The 21,166-nt window shown below is 61.7% G+C and overlaps 2 protein-coding genes across 2 annotated transcripts; one reads left to right on the top strand and one right to left on the bottom strand.

Annotated features, from left to right (window-relative positions):
- The first annotated feature begins 1,928 nt into the window (after window positions 1-1,928).
- Window positions 1,929-8,199, top strand: SHMT2 (serine hydroxymethyltransferase 2). Its single transcript, XM_069879694.1, has 12 exons — window positions 1,929-2,004; window positions 4,006-4,203; window positions 4,308-4,387; window positions 4,591-4,791; window positions 4,875-4,956; window positions 5,267-5,389; window positions 5,839-5,978; window positions 6,177-6,342; window positions 6,418-6,517; window positions 7,056-7,211; window positions 7,441-7,548; window positions 7,690-8,199. The coding sequence occupies exons 1-12, from the start codon at window positions 1,981-1,983 to the stop codon at window positions 7,815-7,817; spliced, it is 1,506 nt and encodes a 501-aa protein (XP_069735795.1). The 5' UTR covers window positions 1,929-1,980; the 3' UTR covers window positions 7,818-8,199.
- Window positions 8,200-9,321: 1,122 nt separating this feature from the next.
- NDUFA4L2 (NDUFA4 mitochondrial complex associated like 2) lies at window positions 9,322-15,867 on the bottom strand. Its single transcript, XM_069879675.1, has 4 exons — window positions 15,732-15,867; window positions 11,622-11,710; window positions 9,831-9,891; window positions 9,322-9,583 (listed from the first exon to the last, which is right to left on the bottom strand). Exons 1-4 carry the CDS (start codon window positions 15,786-15,788, stop codon window positions 9,527-9,529), a joined length of 264 nt encoding a protein of 87 aa, XP_069735776.1. The 5' UTR covers window positions 15,789-15,867; the 3' UTR covers window positions 9,322-9,526.
- Window positions 15,868-21,166: the final 5,299 nt, after the last annotated feature.

Raw genomic sequence — 21,166 nt, 5'->3', positions numbered from 1 at the left:
ACTCATGACACTGGGGAGGGCTCAGGCATTTGTCTTTCTGCAGCCATGGGAGTCGTGTGTGCGTGTGCACATGGACACGTGTGTTGCACGCCAGTCTGTGCGTGTGTGAAGGCACCTGTCCAGGTATTTTAGAGCCTCCCCTGTGCCATCAGCCCCTCCCAAGCTGCCCCATGGACACCCCCACATGCACACTGGGGAGGACCCTGCCTGGGTGGCCACCCCTCACCCCGATTTGCAGCCCCCTGCACACCCCCATGCTGTGAAGAAGAGCCACCCAGGGGTCCCCATCTCTGAGCAGGCAGGGCCCTCCCTGGGGGCTGCTCTCACCCCGGCTCCGGGCAGGGGCTTCTTCATATTTTTTTAAGAAAATGAAAATGGAGAGGAAAAAAAAAAAAAAAAGTGAAAATAAAAAATAACATTGGGAAAAAGCGGAAAAGCTGTTAAGTGTGCTGATCCCGTACCCCCGTGGCAGAGGTACCCCCAGTTTCCAAGGAGGGGGGGGCAGGGGGCAGGGGAAGGTGGGAGGAGGGATGGGGTGCAGGGGACACGGATGGGGATGCAGGCATGGGGTGCAGGGGCAGGGTTGGGGTGCATGGCACATAGATAGGGATGCAGGGATGGGGTGCGGGGGCAGGGATGGGGGGCAGGGATAGGGCTGGGGTGCATGGGACACGGATGGAAACGCGGGGAGGGGGTGTGGGGACAGGGAGGGGGCGCGGGGGACATGGATTGGATGCAGGGATGGGGTGCGGGGGTGGGTCTGGGGTGCAGGGATGGGGTGCAGGGGCAGGGATGAGGATGCAGGGATGGGGTGCAGGGGACACGGATGGAAATGCGGGGAGCGGGTGTCAGGATGGGGTGCAGGGGACACGGACAGGGATGTAGGGATGGAGGGCGGGGGCATGGATGGGGATGCAGGGATGGGGTGCAGGGGACACGGATGGGGGTGCAGGGGACACTGATGGGGATGCAGGGATGGGGTGCAGGGGACACTGATGGGGGTGCAGGGGACACTGATGGGGATGCAGGGATGGGGTGCGGGGGACACTGATGGGGATGCAGGGATGGAGGGCGGGGTCATGGATGGGGATGCAGGGATGGGGTCCAGGGGACATTGATGGGGATGCAGGGATGGGGTGTGGGGGCAGGGATGGGGTGCAGGAGACACGGATGGGGATGCAGGGCTGGGGTGTGGGGACATGGATGGGGATGCAGGGATGGGGTGCGGGGACATGGATGGGGGTGCAGGGATGGGGTGCAGGGGACACTGATGGGGATGCAGGGATGGGGTGCAGGGGACATGGATGGGGATGCAGGGATGGGGTGCGGGGGACACTGATGGGGATGCAGGGCTGGGGGGCAGGGGACACTGATGGGGATGCAGGGCTGGGGAGCAGGGGACACTGATGGGGATGCAGGGGGCAGGGATGGGGATGCAGGGATGGAGTGCAGGGGTCACTGATGGGGATGCAGGGGTGGGGTGCAGGGGACACTGATGGGGATGCAGGGCTGGGGTGCAGGGGACACTGATGGGGATGCAGGGATGGGGTGCGGGGGCAGGGATGGGGATGCAGGGGACACTGATGGGGATGCAGGGATGGGGTGCAGGGGACACTGATGGGGATGCAGGGATGGGGTGCGGGGGCAGGGATGGGGATGCAGGGGACACTGATGGGGATGCAGGGATGGGGTGCAGGGGACACTGATGGGGATGCAGGGATGGGGTGCGGGGGCAGGGATGGGGATGCAGGGGACACTGATGGGGATGCAGGGATGGAGTGCGGGGACAGGGCTGGGGTGCACGGGACACGGCCGGGGATGCGAGCACCAGGCTGGCCGCGGCCCCGCTTCCCGTGAGGCCCCGCGGTGCCGGTGCCGCCCCCAGCCCGGCTGCTCTCGCGCGGAGTCGGCGGGGCCGGGTGGGGCGGGACCGGGGCCGGGGCTGGGACCCGGCGGGACCTGCCCGCAGCTCGGACCGCGATGTGGCTGCTCCGCCTGGGCAGGGTGAGTCCCGGGGATTGGGGGGTCCCGGTGCTCACGGGGTTCCCGGTGCCTGGGGGGGGATCCTAGTGCCTGCAGGGTTCCCGGTGCCCAGGGGGGTCCCGGTGCCTGGGGGCGGTTCCCGGTGCTCGGGGGTCCCGGTGCTCGGGGGTCCCGGTGGTTGGGGGGTTCCCAGTGCCCGGGGGCGTCCTGGTGCTCGGGGGGGGTCCCCGGTGCCCAGGGGGGTCCCGGTGCCTGGGGGGTTCCCGGTGCTCGGGTGTCCCGGTGGTTGGGGGGGGTTCCCGATGCCTGCAGGGGTCCCGGTGCCTGGGGGGGGGTCCCGGTGCTCTCGGGGTTCCCGGTGCCTGCAGGGGTTCCCGGTGCCCCGGGGGGGTTCCCGGTGCCCAGGGGGGTCCCGGTGCCCGGGGGGGTTGACGGTTCCCGGTGCCCAGGGGGGGTTCCCGGTGCCCAGGGGGGTTCCCGGTGCCTGCAGGGGTTCCCGGTGCCTGCAGGGGTTCCCGGTGCCTGGAGGGGTCCCGGTGCCTGGGGGGTGTCCCGGTGCTTGGGCGTCCCGGTGGCTGGGGGGTGGTTCCCGGTGCCCAGGGAGTTCCCAGTGCCCGGGGGGGGGTCCCTGTGCCCAGGGGGTTCCCGGTGCTCGGGGGTCCCGGTGGTTGGGGGGGGGTTCCCGGTACCCGGGGGGTTCCCGGTGCCTGGGGGGAGGATGGGAGCTCCCGTTCCCCCTCACACTCTTTTCTCCCCTCTGCAGCCGGGACCTCAGCTCCTGCCCGGCCCGGGGGGGCGGTTGGGGTCGCCCTCCCGGTCCCGGTTCCCCCCCAGCCCCGGGGCTGGGCAGCAGCACCCCCGGTGCCCCCCCACCTCTGCCACCCTGGCGGACTTTGCGTCTGTCCCAAAGTCCCAAAGTCCCCGGGGCAGCCGCTGGCACCGGCCTTGGCCGCTTGGCCCGGGTGATGCAACGGGGCGGCGGCGGTTGCATCACACACCCGGGACGTTTTGGGGGGGTCGGGGAGGGCTGCTCAGTTCTCTTTTGGAGAGGGGAGCAGCGGGGACACGGGGCTGCGGGGCTTCCGCTTCGTGCACGCCTGTGCGCACGCGTGATGCTCTGCTGCACACGTGCTGAGCACCCACAGTGGGTTGGGTTGCCGTCCCTGCTGCTTCGACGCCAGCTCTCAACTGAGACATGATGCTCCTGCCCCAGCCCTGGGCATAGGAGACCTTGGTGGGGTCCCCATGTTCCTTTTGGGGACGTTTTGCTGCTGTTCTTGCTGCTTCGACGCCAGCTCTCAGCAAAGACATGATGCTCCTGCCCCAGCCATGGGCATAGGAGACCTTGGTGGGGGTCCCCATGTGCCTTTTGGGGACGTTTGGCTGCTGTTCCTGCTCTTTTGACAGCAGCTCTCAGCCAAGACACGATGCTCCTGCCCCAGCTGTGGGCGTGGGAGACCTTGGTGGGGTCCCCATGTGCCTTTTGGGGACGTTTGGCTGCTGTTCTTGCTGCTTCAACACCAGCTCTCAGCCAAGTCACGATGCTCCTGCCCCAGCCCTGGGCATAGGAGACCTTGATGGGGTCCCCATGTGCCCTGTGGGGACGTTTGGCTGCTGTTCTTGCTGCTTCAACACCAGCTCTCAGCCAAGTCACGATGCTCCTGCCCCAGCCGTGGGCATAGGAGACCTTTTTGGGGGTCCCCATGTGCCCTGTGGGGACGTCTAGTTGCCATTCCTGCTACTTCAACACCAGCTTTCAGCAGAGACACGATGCTCCTGCCCCTGCTGTGGGCACGGGAGACCTTAGTGGGGGTCCCCATGTGCCTTTTGGGGACTTCGGGGGTCCCTACATGCCCACTCATGTGCCTTTTGGGGACTTTGGGGGTCCCTACGTGCCCACTCTGGGAGGCAGAACGCTGGGGTCTTGCTCCTGGCACCGTCACTGGGTGCTGGGGGGTCGAGGGGGCTTGGCACCCGCGTTTGTGGGGTCGCAGCCTGACAGCCCCCCCGTCTCCTGCCCAGGTCCTGCAGCGATGTGGCGGTCAAGTGGCCACCGGCAGCCAGCGGGCGCAGCACGGCACTGCCGCCGCGGCTGCCACCGGCCACCTGCCTGGCTGGACAGGGCAGGAGAGCCTGGCCGAGAGCGACCCGGAGATGTGGACCCTGGTCCAGAAGGAGAAGGATCGGCAGTGCCGGGGGCTGGAGCTCATCGCCTCTGAGGTGGGATGCGGGGTGCTTGGGGCAGCGGGTGGTGATGGTCCTGGGGGCGCCCCTGCTCGAGTAGGAGCTCGGCTGCCCCGTCTCTGAACCCCTTTTCCCCTCAGAATTTCTGCAGCCGAGCGGCCCTGGAAGCCCTGGGCTCCTGCCTCAACAACAAGTACTCGGAGGGGTATCCCGGCAAGAGGTGAAGGGGGAAACGGGCTCTGGAGGTGGGAGGGCACCAGCACCATCATGGGATTTGGCTGCAGGAAAGGTTAAGGGGAGCCCTGAGGCAGGGTTGGCTGCTTCCAAGGAGAGGCTGTCCTCTCCGTTGAGGTCTCCTTTGGGGTGGGAGGCTGTGGGGCTGGCATGGGGCCACCTACCCCCGTAACCACCTCCCTTCTCCAGGTACTACGGCGGAGCCGAGGTGGTGGACCAGATCGAGCTGCTGTGTGAGCAACGGGCTCTGGAGGCGTTCGACCTGGATCCTGCTCGCTGGGGCGTCAACGTTCAGCCCTACTCGGGGTCTCCAGCCAACTTCGCAGCCTACACAGCCCTGTTGCAGCCCCACGACCGCCTGATGGGGCTGGACCTACCTGACGGGGGCCAGTACGTAGCGGGGTGGGCAACCTGGAGCCTGCTACGCCCTGTGGGTACCCAGCCTGACCCTGCGCCTCTGCTTTCCACCGCAGCCTCACGCACGGTTACATGTCAGATGTCAAGAGAATCTCAGCAACATCCATCTTCTTCGAGTCGATGCCCTATAAACTTGATGTGAGTTGAGCGGGGCTGGGGAAGAGGGGATGTGCTGGCTGAGCTGCTGATCCTGGTGGTTCTCGTGGGGAGCCTGAGCTGCTCTGCCATCCCCTTCCATCCCCTTCCATCCCCTTCCATCCCCTTCCATCCCCTTCCATCCCCTTCCATCCCCTTCCATCCCCTTCCATCCCCTTCCATCCCCTTCCCATGTCCCAACCGCATCCCGGGGCAGCGGGTGCTACCTATGGGTCAGCCAAACACGCTGTGCTCAGAGCTGGGGACAGGGGGGTGTAGGTGCATCTGCAAACTGTCTGTCCGTCCCTCACAGCCAGCCACAGGGCTGATCGACTACGACCAGCTGGAGGTGACGGCACGGCTCTTCCGTCCCCGTCTCATCATTGCCGGCACCAGTGCGTACGCCCGCCTCATTGACTACGCTCGCATGAAGAAGGTACAGGGTGGTGGCTCCGTCTTGGGTCTTGGGGACCTCGTTGCTCTCTGCAACTACCTAAAAGGAGGTTGTGGAGAGGAGGGAGCTGGGCTCTTCTCCCAAGGGACAGGGGACAGGACGAGAGGGAATGGCCTCAAGCTCCACCAGGGGAGGGTCAGGCTGGACATTAGGGAAAAATATTTAATGGAAATGGTCATTGGTCCCTGGCAGAGGCTGCCCAGGGAGGGGGTTGAGTCCCCTTCCCTGGAGGGGTTTGAGGGACGGGTGGACGAGGTGCTGAGGGACATGGGTTAGTGATTGATGGGAATGGTTGGACTCGATGATCCTGGGGGTCTTTTCCAACCTAGTGATTCTATGATTCTATGGGTGACGGGAGCTCTTGCTTGTGCAGCAGCTGCGGGGCAGTCACCCCTGGCTTGTGGCTGACCCCCAGTGCCCTGCGTCCCCAGGTGTGTGAGGAGGTGAAGGCGTACCTGCTGGCAGACATGGCTCACATCAGCGGGCTGGTGGCAGCCAAGGTCATCCCTTCGCCCTTCGAGCACGCGGATCTGGTCACCAGCACCACGCACAAGACGCTGCGTGGCGCCAGGTGAGGCTGCATCCTACCACCCCCTCCCTGGGGACGATGCTCCCGCGTGGCAGGGGAGCTCAAAGAAGAGGCGTTTCGTGCTCTGGTGCCGGAGCTGAGCAGGGGGGACCCACGGGAGGGTGGTGGAGTTGCTGCCCCGTGGTGATCCATGACGGTGTGCCGGTGGGAGGAGCAGTGCCAGCTCTCTCTTGCCACCAGGTCAGGACTGATCTTCTACCGCAAGGGCGTGCGCTCAGTGGATAAGAAGACGGGCAAGGAGACACTCTACGACCTGGAGGACAGGGTCAACTTTGCCGTCTTCCCCTCCCTGCAAGGGGGACCCCACAACCACGCCATCGCTGCTGTGGCTGTGGCCCTCAAACAGGTCTGTGCCGGGGTGGTGGCCTCGGGGCTGGAGGTGACGCTGGCCCCATGCTGATGTGATCTCCCCCCGACCCAGGCCAGCTCACCGGCTTTCCGTGAGTACTGCCAGCAAGTGCTGAAGAACGCCAAAGCCATGGCGCAGGCGCTGCTGCAGCGCGGATACACCCTGGTGTCAGGTAATGCCTGCTTCCCCGTGCTTTTGGGGACAAGGATGAGGCCGTGGTAGGTGACAAGTGACACCACTTGGTCTTGGTGGGGATCATAGAATCACCACGTTGGAAGAGACCCACCGGATCATCGAGTCCAACCATTCCCATCAATCACTAACCCATGTCCCTCAGCACCTCGTCCACCTGTCCCTTAAACCCCTCCAGGGAAGGGGACTCAACCCCCTCCCTGGGCAGCCTCGGACACTGCCCAATGACCCTTTCCATGAAAATTTTTTTCCTAATGTTCAGCCTGACCCTCCCCTGGTGGAGCTTGAGGCATTCCCTCTCGCCCTGGCCCTTGGGAGAAGAGCCCAGCTCCCTCCTCTCCACAACCTCCTCTCAGGGAGTTGGAGAGAGCGATGAGGTCTCCCCTCGCGAGTGGGCTGGGGGGCAGAGGGAAAGGGTGCAAGAACAGGGCTTGAGGCAGCACAGGGAAGGGACGTAGGGGTGGCGCAGGGTGCTCAGGGCTGGCTTTTGCTCCTCACTCCTTTCCTTTGTCTCCCAGGTGGCACCGACAACCATCTGGTGCTGGTGGACCTGCGGCCCAAGGGCATCGACGGCGCGCGGGCTGAGCGGGTGCTGGAGCTCGTCTCCATCACTGCCAACAAGAACACGTGCCCAGGGGACAAGAGTGCGCTCACGCCAGGGGGGCTGCGCCTGGGTGAGGGATAGGACCCTCTTGAGATCTTCTTCCCTCTGTCCAGCCCCTTCTCTGGGCAGGGGTTCCCTGGGCTGTCCCCCCATCTCTGTTTCACCCCTCTCCGAGGACTCCACTTGGGCGTTTGCAGCCAGTTTCTGGCTTGGAGAAGGGCACCTCTGGGTGCCAGGGTTTGGGGAGCCCCTTGGGGGGGGGTTGGATCCTGCACCCCTGATGGGCTCCGTCCCCCCAGGTGCCCCCGCGCTGACCTCCCGCCAGTTCCGTGAAGAGGATTTCCAGAAAGTTGTGGCTTTCATCGACGAGGGCATCATGCTGGCCCTGGACGTCAAGAGCAAAACCAGTGAGTGAGCGGGTCCCCGCTCTCCGGTCGGCATCTCGGTGTGGGGTGTGGGGATCCCCCGCTTGCCTGGGTAGGGACAGGGCTGCTGTGCTGTGCCCCCCCACACACACACCTTCTCATCACCCCTGCTCCGTTCCCCAGGTAAGCTCCAAGAATTCAAGACCTTCTTGCTGCAGGACGCGGAGACGCAGCGGCGCTTGAGCGACCTGCGCCAGCGCGTGGAGACCTTTGCTCGTGCCTTCCCCATGCCTGGTTTCAGTGACCACTGACCGGGGGCTCTCGCCTCTCCCGCCAGGCTGGGACCACCCCGGGGGTGCAAGGGGAGGCTAAAAACCTTCCTCTGCCTTCCCTTCTCCCCTTCGTCCCCCACCAGCGCCTTTGGGTTGGATGTTCCCTCCCCGGGGTGCGGGACAGACCACCCCCCCTCAGTGTTAGGGTACAGAGCTGCCCCCCAAGGCCCTAATTGGGGGAGGGACCAGTCCTTGCTCCAGCCTCATCTCCTCTGTCCAAACGAGTCTTGCACTTTTCTACAGGGTGGGGGGGTTGCTAATAAAAGTGGAGGCAGAGCTGGCCTGGCTGGAGGTGTGTGGGTGCCAGTGGTCATAGAATCACAGAATCACCAGGTTGGAAAAGACCCACCGGGTCATCGAGTCCAACCATTCCCATCAATCACTAACCCGTGTCCCTCAGCACCTCGTCCACCCGGCCCTTAAACCCCTCCAGGGAAGGGGACTCAACCCCCTCCCTGGGCAGCCTCGGACAGGGACCAATGACTCTTTCCATTAAATATTTTTTCCTAATGTCCAGCCTGACCCTCCCTTGGTGGAGCTTGAGGCCATTCCCTCTCGTCCTGTCCCCTGTCCCTTGGGAGAAGAGCCCAGCTCCCTCCTCTCCACAACCTCCTCTCAGGGAGTTGCACAGAGCAATGAGGTCTCCCCTCAGCCTCCTCTTCTCCAGCCTAAACACCCCCAGCTCTCTCAGCTGCTCCTCTTCTTCTCCAGCCCCCTCAACAGCTTCGTTGCTCTTCTCTGGACTCGCTCCAGAGCCTCAACATCCTTCTTGTGCTGAGGGTCGTGGGGAGCAGCGTCCCCAGGGCCCCTTGGCACCATGCGGGGTGCAGATGTGGGGTACAGCCCCCTGATCTTGCTGCCCACGCTCTCTGATGCAGAGGAGAGACAAGGGGTTACACTGAACCCCAGAACGGGCTGGCTGCAGTGGGGAGCAGTGGCCCCGGACCCCTCCCTGCTCTCCAGCTGATCCTTTGGCCAGACCCCCTTGCTCCTCGCTGCCCAGCTGCAGTGAGCCCAGGCCAGGCAGCTGCCTGCTCCCCAGCACGTCCCCATCTCCTGAGCGGCCGTCTGCTCCGGCTTTGCTGGCCTCGTTCCCCCCGTGGCCGCAGCCAAAGCCAACAACCCCAGGCAGGGCTCCCGTGCCCCATGGCGCAGAGCCCTGGGGGAGCAGGAGCTGCACACGCCTGCGGGACGTGCACGTGCATCCGTGTTCCCGTGGCTGCAATGTGTGTGCGACCCCTTTTCACCCCATCCAGCCGTTCCCCTCTCCGCAGGAGCTGGGTCACAGCCAGGGGGGTCCCTGGACAGGCTCCCCGGAGCGTGGGAGAGAGGAAACGCGGCACCCAAGGGCCAGAAGGCATCGCTTGCAGCAGGATGTGAGCCCCCAGCCCTCAGAGGGGGTGTTGAGCATCTCCTGTGTTTATGAGCCTGGGAAACAGCGTGCATCGTCCACTCTGCTTCCCACCCCCCCAGCTCTGAGAACTTATTTCTGTCCTATGAGTTTAATGCAGGCGAGACGCGATGCCGAGCAGGGTGCCGGTGGTCACCTTGCACCCGGAGCGATGGAGTTTGTTGCAGGGGGTGCAGCCCCACGTCTCGTGGGGTGCAGGGGGAGCAGTCAGAGCTGTGTGCGCTGGTGCTGATGCTGCCGGGGGTGGGCGAGCTCTCCCTTGGCCCAGCACGGCAGCTCAGAAACTGGGACGGTCCTTCTTGAGGCTCTTGTAGTCAGTGGAAACTGCCAGAAACTGGAGAAATGAGGGGTTTGAGGAGGGGGGGGGGTCATGTCACCCGTGGCCGTCACTGGCCTTGGGGGGTGGGGGGGGTGGGAGTCGGTGCTCCCCTCCCCAGATCTGAGCACAGGGAGCTGGAGGGATCATGCATCTCTGCCCAGGGCTGATGACACCTCGCCCCCTCCCGCGAGGAAAACGCGATGTCTTGCTCTGTCCCCCCCCGCCCCAGAGCGCCAGGCCCCCCAGTTCACCCAGTGCTCACTTTATACTGGTCCGTGGGGCTTAGCTTATTCCAGGGTTCAGGATTATTTTTGCGATCCCAGCTGCAACGGGGGGCGATGGGGCTGTCAGAACCTGTAAGGAGGGAGGGGGAGAGAGCCCCCCACCCCTAGTCCCAATCCCAATGCCTGTTTCACACCCCCTGGCATCCCTCACCCCAGCTCGGTGCAGAAATAACCCAGATGCCAGTGCACCCTCCCTGCTCAGTCCTGCTGCCGCTGGCAGGTTTGGGGGGCTCTGGCTGGGTCCTTCCAAGCCCCCCCAGCCGGGTGAGCTCCCTGCGCGGCTGCTCCCAGTGCATCCCTGCCCGGGCTTGTGCCACGCTTACCCAAACCACAACCTGGCTGCTGCACTGGCCGTACGTGCAGGGGTGCACGTCTGCCTCCTCCTGCTGCCAGCACCTCTGCAGCCACTGCCCTGCTGCAGCCCTTCTACCTGGGGGGAGGCTGCTCTCTGCCCCTTCCCCTTCCCCAGCATCCCCCAGGAGCACCCCCTGAGTCTTCGCTCCCTGTCTGGGCAGGAGGGGTGAGCAGAGAAGCTGCTGCACGCCCTGCTCTGCACGCCTGTGTGAGCAAGCAGGGGCGCAGCAGCCGTGCGTGAGCGTGCAAAGCAACTGCGCGGGGTGGCTGGTGTGGGTCGGATGAAGTCCTCTCAAAGAGGACACATCCTGTCCTCTCCCAGGAGGCCAGGGAAGCCATGGGATGAGTCCCTGGAGAAAGCAGCTCACGTCTTCCCCCTCTCCCGTCCCCCTGCAAGCCCTTGGTGTTGGCCCAAAGCAAAATTTTCCATCTGGGAAGATGTGCGCACGTGTGTGTCTGCGCGTGCATGTTGAGGGAAAAAAAAGAGGGGGGGGCTGTGCTGCAAATGGAGACCCCTGGAGCTGTTTAATAGCATTAATGTGCTGGGGAGGTGCTGCTGTTGTTTTATCCCCCCCTTGCACACACACATGCACATCTCTGTGCTTCTACCATCAAAGACAAGGTGCCTGTATCTGCTAATTGCTGAGCTAAGTACCCTGGGCAGCTGGCATCAAATTAAATCAATGAGCGTTTTACTGGGAGCAAACAAATATTAGATAGGCATTAGACAGCGTGGGGCTGCAGGGACCGTGGGCTACTGAGCTACGAAGGGGGAAGGAAAAAAACCAGCCTCGTGCACCACAGCATGCCTGTCTGTCTTGTGCCAATCCATCCACCCGCTATTCCTCATCAATCCATCCTCACCCCTTGTTTCCTGCTCCTTTCTCTCCCTCTCCATCCATCCTCGCACGCTGTTTTTATGTCTGTCCATCCTTTCTTCTCTGCTCATTCCTCCTCTAACCATCCATCCCGCTGGTTTCCCATTCCTCTCTCAATCCCCTCCCTCCCCACACTGTCTTTCCCCCTCTCCATCAGTCACATTCTGCTTTTACCTGCCTCGTCATCTCCCCATCCATCCCTCTCCATCCTGCTGCTGTCCCCATCCCCTCTCTATGTTTCTCTCCTGCCTGCTCCCAGTTTCACAGCACTGGGTTGAGCACCTGGAGCAGCAGGTTGAGGATCTTCGTCCCCCTGCTCCTCCCAAGAAGGAGAAGGCAGACGATGCCCCAGCCTCCCTCACCTCTCCAGGCACCTCGGATTGCTCCCCGCTACCCCACTCGCCAAGGAGGTGTCGGGGTGCATCCAGGTGCCTCGTGCACCCCAACGCCCGCTTGCTGCACCCCAGGATCAGCCCCCTCAGCTCCAGGGGTGCAGGGCGAGTGCCTGAGGGGTGTCCCGGGCACCCCGACCCCTACCTGACGTCCGGGCTGTACAGCGCCAGCCTCAGCAGGTACAGGACAGCACTGCCCATGCCAACACTGATGAAGCCAATGAGGGGAATGAGCTGCAGAGAGAGAGAGAGAGAGAAAGAGAGAGAAATGAAAAATACCCCAATAAAATGAATATTTATCAGGCCGACTGGAGAGTGAAAGGGAGAGCTGACACGCCGGGAGATTTACAGGGGAAATATGGCAGAGCAATCCTGTAGCTGGGCTGCGGTACACAGTGTAGCTGTCAGCTTGAGTGACTGAATTAAAAGAGGGAGAGAAAAATCGGCTCGTGTTGGAGAGGAATTGGATTTGGAATGAGAAATCACTTCCCCTCCGCCTGCTGCTGCTGCCCGGTGCTGGCTGGCGCAGCCGGGGGGTGAGGGCTTGGGGGCTCCGGTCCTGGTGTGCGCGGTGCCCCGAGTCTGAGGAGCTGAGATTTGGAAAATGGGCCCTACCCAGTGCAGCCCAGGCAGGGTTTGGCTCTTGGGATGCTCCCCTCCAGCTGCCCTGCACCCCTTCCTCGCCATCGCCCAGGGAAGCGTTGGATGAGGAGGGTTCAGGTTGTCTTTCCCTGCCCCTTGGGATGGACTGGGACACCCTAGGACCAGGCATCGCACTCGTGTCCGAGCATCTCGGGGATGCGGTGACCTCATGGGAGCTCCCCCAGCCTCACAGCGCACATCCCTGCGAGCAGGAGGTCCCTTTGCCCCCCACCCTGCGCACCAAGGGGTTTTCATCACGCTTTTTTGCAGGGCGACCAGCTTCATCTCCATCCTCATCTCCGCTCCACGCGCGCTGCCAATCCCCCCAGTGCCCAGGGGGACGCGGCCTCAATCGGAGCCGAGCCGAGGCTGCTTTGACCTCCCCCAGATTGCCAAGGCCCCCGCGCCAGGGAAGACGCTCGGAGCGTAATGAACCTCTCGCCAACCCGTGCCCCTGGGAAGGCAAACACGGCTGGCGCCTCGCAGTGCCCATTAGCGGGGAGCGGGGGCCGGCGCCGCCGCCAGAGCCGTGTGCACGGCACGGTTTGCATCGCCAGCACCTGAGCGCCTAGATTGTATTTGCACTTCTGCTTGGGAGCTTGAGCTGTCAGCAAAGCGTCTCTGAACCCCCACCAGCCACGTGGTGACTCTGTTTTCCCCCCTTGGATGAGAGCTAGGAAGGGGGAGAATCATAGAATCATAGAATCACTAGGTTGGAAAAGACCCACTGGATCATCGAGTCCAACCATTCCCATCAATCACTAACCCATGTCCCTCAGCACCTCGTCCACCCGGCCCTTAAACCCCTCCAGGGAAGGGGACTCAACCCCCTCCCTGGGCAGCCTCTGACAGGGACCAATGACTCTTTCCATGAAAATTTTTTCCTAATGTTCAGCCTGACCCTCCCCTGGTGGAGCTTGAGGCCATTCAAGCTCTCTCAGCCCAGCTCCTTGTAAGGCCTGAATAAAGACTCTAAAACATGAAGGTCTGTCCCAACCCCTCTCTCCTCGGCTAAGCACCTCGATGACCTGCACAGAGAGGGGATGGAGAAGACACACAGGCAGTCAGATGCATCCCCCTCACCAAGCACTCCCTGCCCAGCCCGTGGTGCCCGCCGGACCCCCCACCTATCCTCTCCCAATGCTCCCAGTATGGCCCAGTATGGCTCAGCAGCACCCGTGCCCAAGCAAGCAGCATCGTTCGCTCGCCCCGGCTGATGAAGCTCCTGGCAGATGCCAGCGCCGATTCGGGAGGTTAGAGGCATCAGCAGATAATGATCTTTTGCGCCGTGTGCGGCTGGATGCCAAGAGGATCTGGCAGTAGCCGCTACCCAACCGCGCCGGCTAATCAAGACGAACTCCACAGCATCGGGAATTGCGATGTCTGCTGGAGGAGATTCGGGGCGATGGGTTCATCTCACCATCTGCTGCTGACACCTTCTGGGTAATTAATGCCTGGGAAGAATTAAGAGTAGGGGGAGCTGGGGGAAGCGCTCCTGTAGCAGGCGAGGGGCTCGGGAGCTGCAGGTGCAGGCAGTGGGGTCTGTTTCTCCCCCAAGACGTGCACAAAAATAAACAAAATATATTGCGAGCTTGACCTTAAGCATACGGAGAGATGCAACGCTGCTTGTGTGCGTGCAGCGTTCGCCCTTTAACCCTGACTGTGGGGACCTGTTGGGAGCGAGGCTGGTGCTGATGTGCTCCCCGGGACCCCTGGTAGCAGGGCTGAGCCCCCCCGGCAGGCACAAACGGTCCCCACTGCAGCCCCAGCCACCACCCAGCACTTCTGAGTGACCCAGCAGCAAGCTGGCACCAGCTCTGCCACGGTGGGGATTTGGCACTGCTCCTGCTGCTTCAGCTACAAAAATAGCAGAAAAGAAAGGCGTGAGGTGGCTGGACCGGGAAGGATGAGCACCTCATGGCTGGGTGCAGATCAGCATCCCCTCCCACGGCAGGACCATGTGCTGATGGGACTGGATGATGGGACACGGTGCCTGAGAGGCACTCGCTGAGCCGTGCAGCCCCCGCATCGCTGTGCCAGGCGAGTTCTTGCCGTGCCAAAGCTCCTGCGCTTCACCACCGCGGTGCTTCACCGGGACATTCATCACTGCCAAGTGGGCAACCGGGCGTGCTGCGGTGGGAGACTTTTTTACCAGGTGAAAGTGCTGATGTGTCTTCCCGGTGCCATCTGCAGCCGATCACATTTAACGGATGACACGTCAAAAATTGCCCCAGCAGCCTGTGCCGGCGATAATTCTGCTTAACGGCACCGGGTACGTGCCAGGCACTTCACACACAGGCACCCAGGACAATTTCTGCTTGACATGTACTGGCTGGGGGCCTCTCTGTGTCCCCTGAGTCACACAGCTCTCTGAGAGCTGGGGACGCTGTGGCAGGCAGGGACAGAAAAGTCCCAAATATCATGGTTCTGCACACAGAAACGTGCCTAGGGGAGCCCTGACCTGTGCTCCCCATCCCTCTGCTCTCACCGAGGATGTGAAAAGCACCCAGACATCCCGTGAAAAGCACCCAGACATCCCTTCTGCCCCTGCCCTCAGTGCTGGTGGTGGGCAAGGCACCCACATTTTCCTGGAAGAGCCCAGCTTGACGGTGCCTCCTTCTTGAGCCCTGGCCTCCCCTCCCCTGCCTGCGAGCCAGGCGTCCGGGTGCTCAGCCACAGTTCATCATCCTTTCCAGCCTGCCTGCCTGCTCTGCCCTCCCCAAACTCAACTGCCAACTGCTTACGTGACTTTCAGCCCAGGGCTTGCAGCTCCTTAACCCTCCCCAGGCCACCAGCCCCTTCCAGGTGCCCAGGGAGGGCACTGGGCATTGGGACAGGTGAGGAGGGGGCTGAGGACCCTCTGACGAGGTCCAGGTCCTGCTGCAGGAGGGGATCCAGCCCATCCTGGCAGGGTGGGAACATCTCGGAGGGTCTGTAGTTTATGAGGGTTTAAGCATCTTTGTACACAAAGCTTGGAACAGGGGAAGGGACAGATTGGAGCTGAAAGGATGGGAGCTGGTGCTGGGAAGAGTGGACAGGGGGCTCGATTTCCATTCCCACCCATCTCTTGGATACCCCTGGAGCAGGGTGAGGGGACACGGAGCAGCACCCTTCACCGAAGCAGCCGTGCCTGTTGTAAAAACTGATGTGCCCAAAGCCCAACCTGGCTCAGCAAAGGCACCCTGGTCCCTTGGCAGCGCTGGAGGGGGGGGGGGGTCAGGTTCACCCCCTCCTCAGTAATGGAGAGCTGGGAACCACCCGGCTTACCTGGAGGATACCTGGAGGATGCCCTGTGAAGGGGGAGCTGGCGACCAGGGACAGCCTGGGAAGGCACGAGGAGGGCAGAGGAGCTGGACCAGGAGGCTGAGAAGGGTTTTGGGGAGCAGGAGGAAGAGGGGAGCTGGTGGAAGGATGCAAAGGGCAGCGGAGGGCAGACGGAACAGGGGAGCGGGGAGGAGGGAGAAGGGTGTGGGGAAGCGCAGGGTCCCCGAGGAAGAGAAGGGCAAGGAGAGCCAGGAGGGCTGGGGGCTGTGAGGGGTCCCTGGGAGGAGGAGAGGGGCTGAGGGATGGGGAGGGACGGATTCCTGCAGGGAGAGGGTGCGGGGTCACTCACTCCGGGGTGCCGCTTGACATGCCGGGAGAACATGACTCCGAGGAGGGGGCCCTTCATGGCGAGGGTGGGGAAGGTCCAGCTGCGAGGGCAGGATCCCGAGTGCCTCCCGAGGATGGAGGGTGGGCAGGAGACACGAGGGAGGTGTCTGCGAGCAGGGCTGGGAGGGACGGGGCGGGACGGGACGGGGAGCCGGGCGCAGGGATGCTGGAAAAGGGGGACGGGGAGGCTGAGGACCAGGTCCTGAGCCCTGGATGCGCTCTGCCCTTCCCAGCATCTCCTGCAGCGAGCCCCGAGGACTGGGTGAAGCTTTAGGTCTGGATGCCTGAGATCCCCGCTTGCTGCTGCACCCCAGACCCCACCGGTGCCTCAGTTTCCCCTCTCTGTACGAGGGCACAGCCCCTTCCCTCCCTCCACTTGCAAATCCTTGGCCAGGCAGGGGGTTGAGTCCCCTTCCCTGGAGGGGTTTAAGGGCCGGGTGGACAAGGTGCTGAGGGACATGGGTTAGTGATTGATGGGAATGGTTGGACTCGATGATCCGGTGGGTCTTTTCCAACCTGGTGATTCTATGATTATATGATTCTATGATTCTTCACAGGTCGCTCCGCACCTTCCTGCCAGGACGAAGGATGAGTCGTGTGATTTGTTATGACAACTTCACCAGTGTTTGTTGCCTCCCCTCAGCGCCCCCCCCCTCCACCCTCCCGTTTATGATAAATGACATAACACCCAATTTACATTTAGCAATGCAAATCTCCCTGGCAGTAACAGATGCTGCTGCGCATATGGAAACCAGCTATTTGTATCCACTGGCTCTTAACAAAAGACTGGGGAGATGGACTGAGTGGGCAGCCAAAAGAAACAGAATGGGACTGAGCAGGGATTGACCCCCTCCGACCTTCATCCAGAATCATAGAATCACCAGGTTGGAAGAGACCAACCATCGAGTCCAACCATTCCCATCAATCACTAACCCATGGCCCTCAGCACCTCGTCCACCCGGCCCTTAAACCCCTCCAGGGAAGGGGACTCAACCCCCTCCCTGGGCAGCCTCTGCCAGGGACCAATGACCCTTTCCATTAAATATTTTTTCCTAATGTCCAGCCTGACCCTCCCCTGGTGGAGCTTGAGGCCATTCCCTCTCGTCCTGTCCCCTGTCCCTTGGCAGAAGAGCCCAGCTCCCTCCTCTCCACAACCTCCTCTCAGGGAGTTGCAGAGAGCAATGAGGTCTCCCCTCAGCCTCCTCTTCTCCAGCCTAAACACCCCCAGCTCTCTCAGCCGCTCCTCTTCTTCTCCAGCCCCCTCCCCAGCTTCCTTGCTCTTCTCTGGACTCGCTCCAGAGCCTCAATATCCTTCTTGTGGGGAGGGGCCCAGAACTGACCCCAGGATTCGAGGAGCGGTCTTCCCAGTGCCAAGTCCAGAGGGAGAAGAACCTCCCTGGCCCTGCTGGCCACGCCGTGTGTGATCCAAGGTCTCAAGCTGATCAGTCTTTGCTCCCGCAGATGATGCACGCACACACCTGCACGCAGGTAAATGACACACGTGCTGGCACAGTGACAGGCGCTGGCACACGACCCCCCCTACACCTGTGTGCACAAACATGCACACAAGATCTCTAGCAATTCTTTTTATCGCTGACCTGTAAGGAGTTTTGGCTTAGAGCATCCCGGGGAATCTCCACTCCTCCCCACACCCAGCGCTGCTGCCCCCCAGCCTGGTGCTCCATCCATCCTCCCAGCCCCATCAGTGCTGCTCCATCCTAACCTCCTTTCTTCCAGCCAAGTCTGAAAGGACAAAGGGGAGAAACTTCTCTGGAGTGTGTGGAAATAAATAAACAAGGCCTGAATTGCAGCCAGCAGCGCCGTGTTGAGGCCTTTGTGGATATAATTAGAGTTTTGAAATGGGATTGATTAAGTGCCACTCCCCAAGACAGAGTGCATCCTGCCCTCAGCGCAGGCACGCGCGTGTCCTTCGCCGCATTCTTTCGCTGCGGCACAGGGACAGCGCGGAGCACGGAGAGGGGGGGTGTGTAGGGATGTACGGGAGGGGTTCGTAGGATGAGTGCATGTGTAAGACAGGGAGAACCCACCTGCAGTGCCATAACCCCCCCAAAGCTCAGCATCAAAGCACCGAGCAGGGATCCAGCAGCATTAGGAGCCCAGAACCCCTGTGGGCTCTTGGTCCCATCACAGTTGCCTTGGAGCAGCCTGCATCTGTGCGCCCTGGCCCCAACGCGAGCTCTTAATTCCCTGCAGATGAGCCCAGGGCTTTCCCCTAGAGATGCAGCAGGACTCCTTGCCCACAAAGCCCAGCTGCCTCCACGCTCATTAAGGACTGTAATTAAGAGACAGTTTGATTCTGTGCTGCGCTTCCCTCTTCCGTGGCGATTACAGCGTGTGCCCTGCTGCTCAGGAGCCCCCCGCGAGCAGCGGCGTTGAGGGGCTCAGCCCTGCAGGGTCCTGGGGAGGCTTCCAGCTCTTCCCACCCTCCTGAGCGAGACACAAAACCCACCAGCACGGAGATGCTGCTGGAGCTGCTTCTTTTTTCACGGCTGCCCCTGCCTGGCACCGAGCGGCTCTGATGGGTCAGCGCTTTTGGGGAAGAGCGAGGCAGCCCATAAATACTTCCTAGAGAGAAAAAAAGAAGCCGAGCAGCTGGCCTCGGGATGCGCGCGCGTGTGCACGGACACGCAGCTGGAGATGCAGAGCTACACGGACATGCACACCTGGGCAGCTTTGCACTCACACGCGTGCACGGAGACACGGCTACACACCCCGGTGCACACATACACACCCCCCTGCACACATACACACCCCGGTGCACACATACACACGCGTGTGTGGCCACCTGTGCACACGCACACGCATCTCAAGGGATGGATGCACGCACCTTTATAAGAAAACACGCTTGCACACGTGCTTACGCACAAACACGCGTGGCTGGGGCACACTCGGTGCAGTCCCAGTTCCCCTACGCGGGCTTCGGGGAGCTGCCCCTGCAGGGTGAGGAGCTGAAAAGACAGATGAGGGGGGGTTGGAGAGAGCCGCTGGGCCTCGGTGTCTTCACTCACAGCTGCTGTGGCGGGTTATTTTACAACCACTCCAAAAATATTATTCAAGATGAAGGAGAATCACGGCTGCTGCGAGCGAGCGCAGGGCCGTCGCGGGGAATTTATCATTCTGAATTGGGTGCCCCCCCCCCCCCCCCAACCAGCAACGCCGCCGTGATGAAGTGCTTCATTAATGGGAGATGCTGCAGCTTGGGGCTGAACGTGCCTGCACCTGAGCTGTTTCCTCTGCCTCCCAGCCTTGGCACTCAAACCCCCCTCCCCATCTCCTCCCCAGCCCCCCACCCAGCTTTCCCAGCCCCCCCTTGCCTGGACCAGCGCCCCACAGCCTCCCTGGCCCCATAGCGGGTGCTCACTAGTTGTACCCCCCATCAACCCTGGGAAGAGCCACCCCAAACCCTCCTTTGATGGTGACCCGAGAACATCCCGGGGCTGCTAACGGGGCCCTTTCCCTCGTTAAGGCTCCGCTCGTGCCGAAGCTGTAAATCTCAGTGGCTTTTGGCGGGGCGCGATGGAAACCATCATAAAAAATTCATACCAACTAAAGCAAACAAACAATAAACAAACAGCCGATAATTAAATGGTGAATTAACGGGATGTATTTCATAGCCCCATAGAGCCACGCGGTGGGACGAGCCCCAGCGTGAGGAGAAGGGGATGGATGCTGCGGGGACCCAGTCTCCCAAGGGAGAAAAGGGGGTCCTGACCCCACAGGGCTGCTCCCCAGGATCCCTCTCCTCATTGCAGCATCACTGGGGCCATGAGGGACCCCACAAGGGCTGGGCAGCTCCATGAAGGGTATCACACCAGCCCTAGCGTGACGTATCGCGATGACTTGCAGCGATGGAGCAGCCACGGTTCTTCCTTGCAGCCAGGTTGCCTTGTGCCAACAACACTGGGATCGACCCATGTCCCCCCACTCGGAGCTGGTGTGTGATGTCACGACCACCCCGGTTTTGTCACCGAGCCCTCTGACATCACCCTCCGTGCTCCTGGCTCGGCGCACGCCCGCCTGCCAGCACCCAGGGGCTGGCCCTGGCACCATCCATCACGCAGCACGGGCACGCGTCATTTGGAAGTGGCACCTTCATTTAAAGGTCTATTATCATCCTAATTCCCCCCATTAATCATTGGGGCGCTGCGCGATGAGCGGCTGGGGAGCTGATCTCTGACCCACGGCTGCTGCAGGACGCGGGGACGCCCCGAGACGCTGCCAACCCCGGTGATGCTGCAAAAAGCGGGGGAGATGAAGCTCCTGTTTATCCCCACTGGGTCAAGACCCAGAACACCAACGCAAAGGAGGAGATGCTCCCCTTGGCCTTTTCGGGTGCCGGAGCTGCCACCGGACAGGGCAGCGCGCGGGGTCCTGGGGGTGAAGAAGGGGTGTCCCCACCACAGCCCCACAGAGGGCAGGGGCTGCGGGGCTGGCGAGCTGGTTTGGGGAGCCAGGGGGAGGTCAGCTCTTCCAGGGCTTCCATGGCACGGGAAGGCGTTTCCTGGAACCTACCCCACAATTAACCACCACCTCGGTCCCATCCCACAATATTGATTTTTTTATTTTTTTTTTTTTCTTCTCCATAATTCTCTGAAGAAAAGCCCAAGCCTGGAGCTGCGATTTCCAAAGCCTGTTTTATAAATAACCGGGGTCACCAGCTGCCAATTGCTGTAATGCTGCCTTGATACAATTTAATAAACATAATAGCCTCTTCCTTCATTGTGACAAAGATACTGGTGGGGACGGCGCTGGAGCAGGGGAACACACGGCTGAGACCGACACACACGGCTGAGGTGCACACGCAGCCGAGACACGCGTGCACGTGGCTGAGGTACACGCACACAGCTGAGAGACACAAACACGCAGCAGAAACACATGTGCACGTGGCTGAGACGTGCAAGCACGCATGTGAACACGGCTGCAGACGTGTAAGCACGTGGCTGAGGTGCACACGGAGGGCTGAGACGCATGCAGATAGCTGAGATGAGTGTATGTTGGTGGCTACACGTGTGCACACGGCTGATACGTGTGCAAATGGCTGGGACAAGCGTGCACACGGCTGATTCACGTGTGCAAACGGCTGGGACGTGCATGCACACAGCCGATAAACACGTGCACACGACTGATAGGTGTGCAAACAGCTGGGACAGGCATGCACACCGCTGATGCGTGTGCAAAAGGCTGATACACACATGCACAAGGCTGATTTGTGTGCAAACGGCTGGGACAGGCGTGCACACAGCTGATAAACGTGTGCGCATGGCTGATGCATGCATGCACACGGCTTATATGTGTGCAAACAGCTGGGATATGTGTGCACACGGCTGATACATGTGCAAATGGCTGATGCATGTATGCACACGACAGATACATGCA

This window comes from Phaenicophaeus curvirostris, chromosome 38 (assembly GCF_032191515.1).
Source record: "Phaenicophaeus curvirostris isolate KB17595 chromosome 38, BPBGC_Pcur_1.0, whole genome shotgun sequence".
NCBI lineage: Eukaryota > Metazoa > Chordata > Aves > Cuculiformes > Cuculidae > Phaenicophaeus > Phaenicophaeus curvirostris.
Note: the sequence above shows the minus strand (reverse complement) of the source record. Positions and strands in the feature narration are given on the sequence as shown.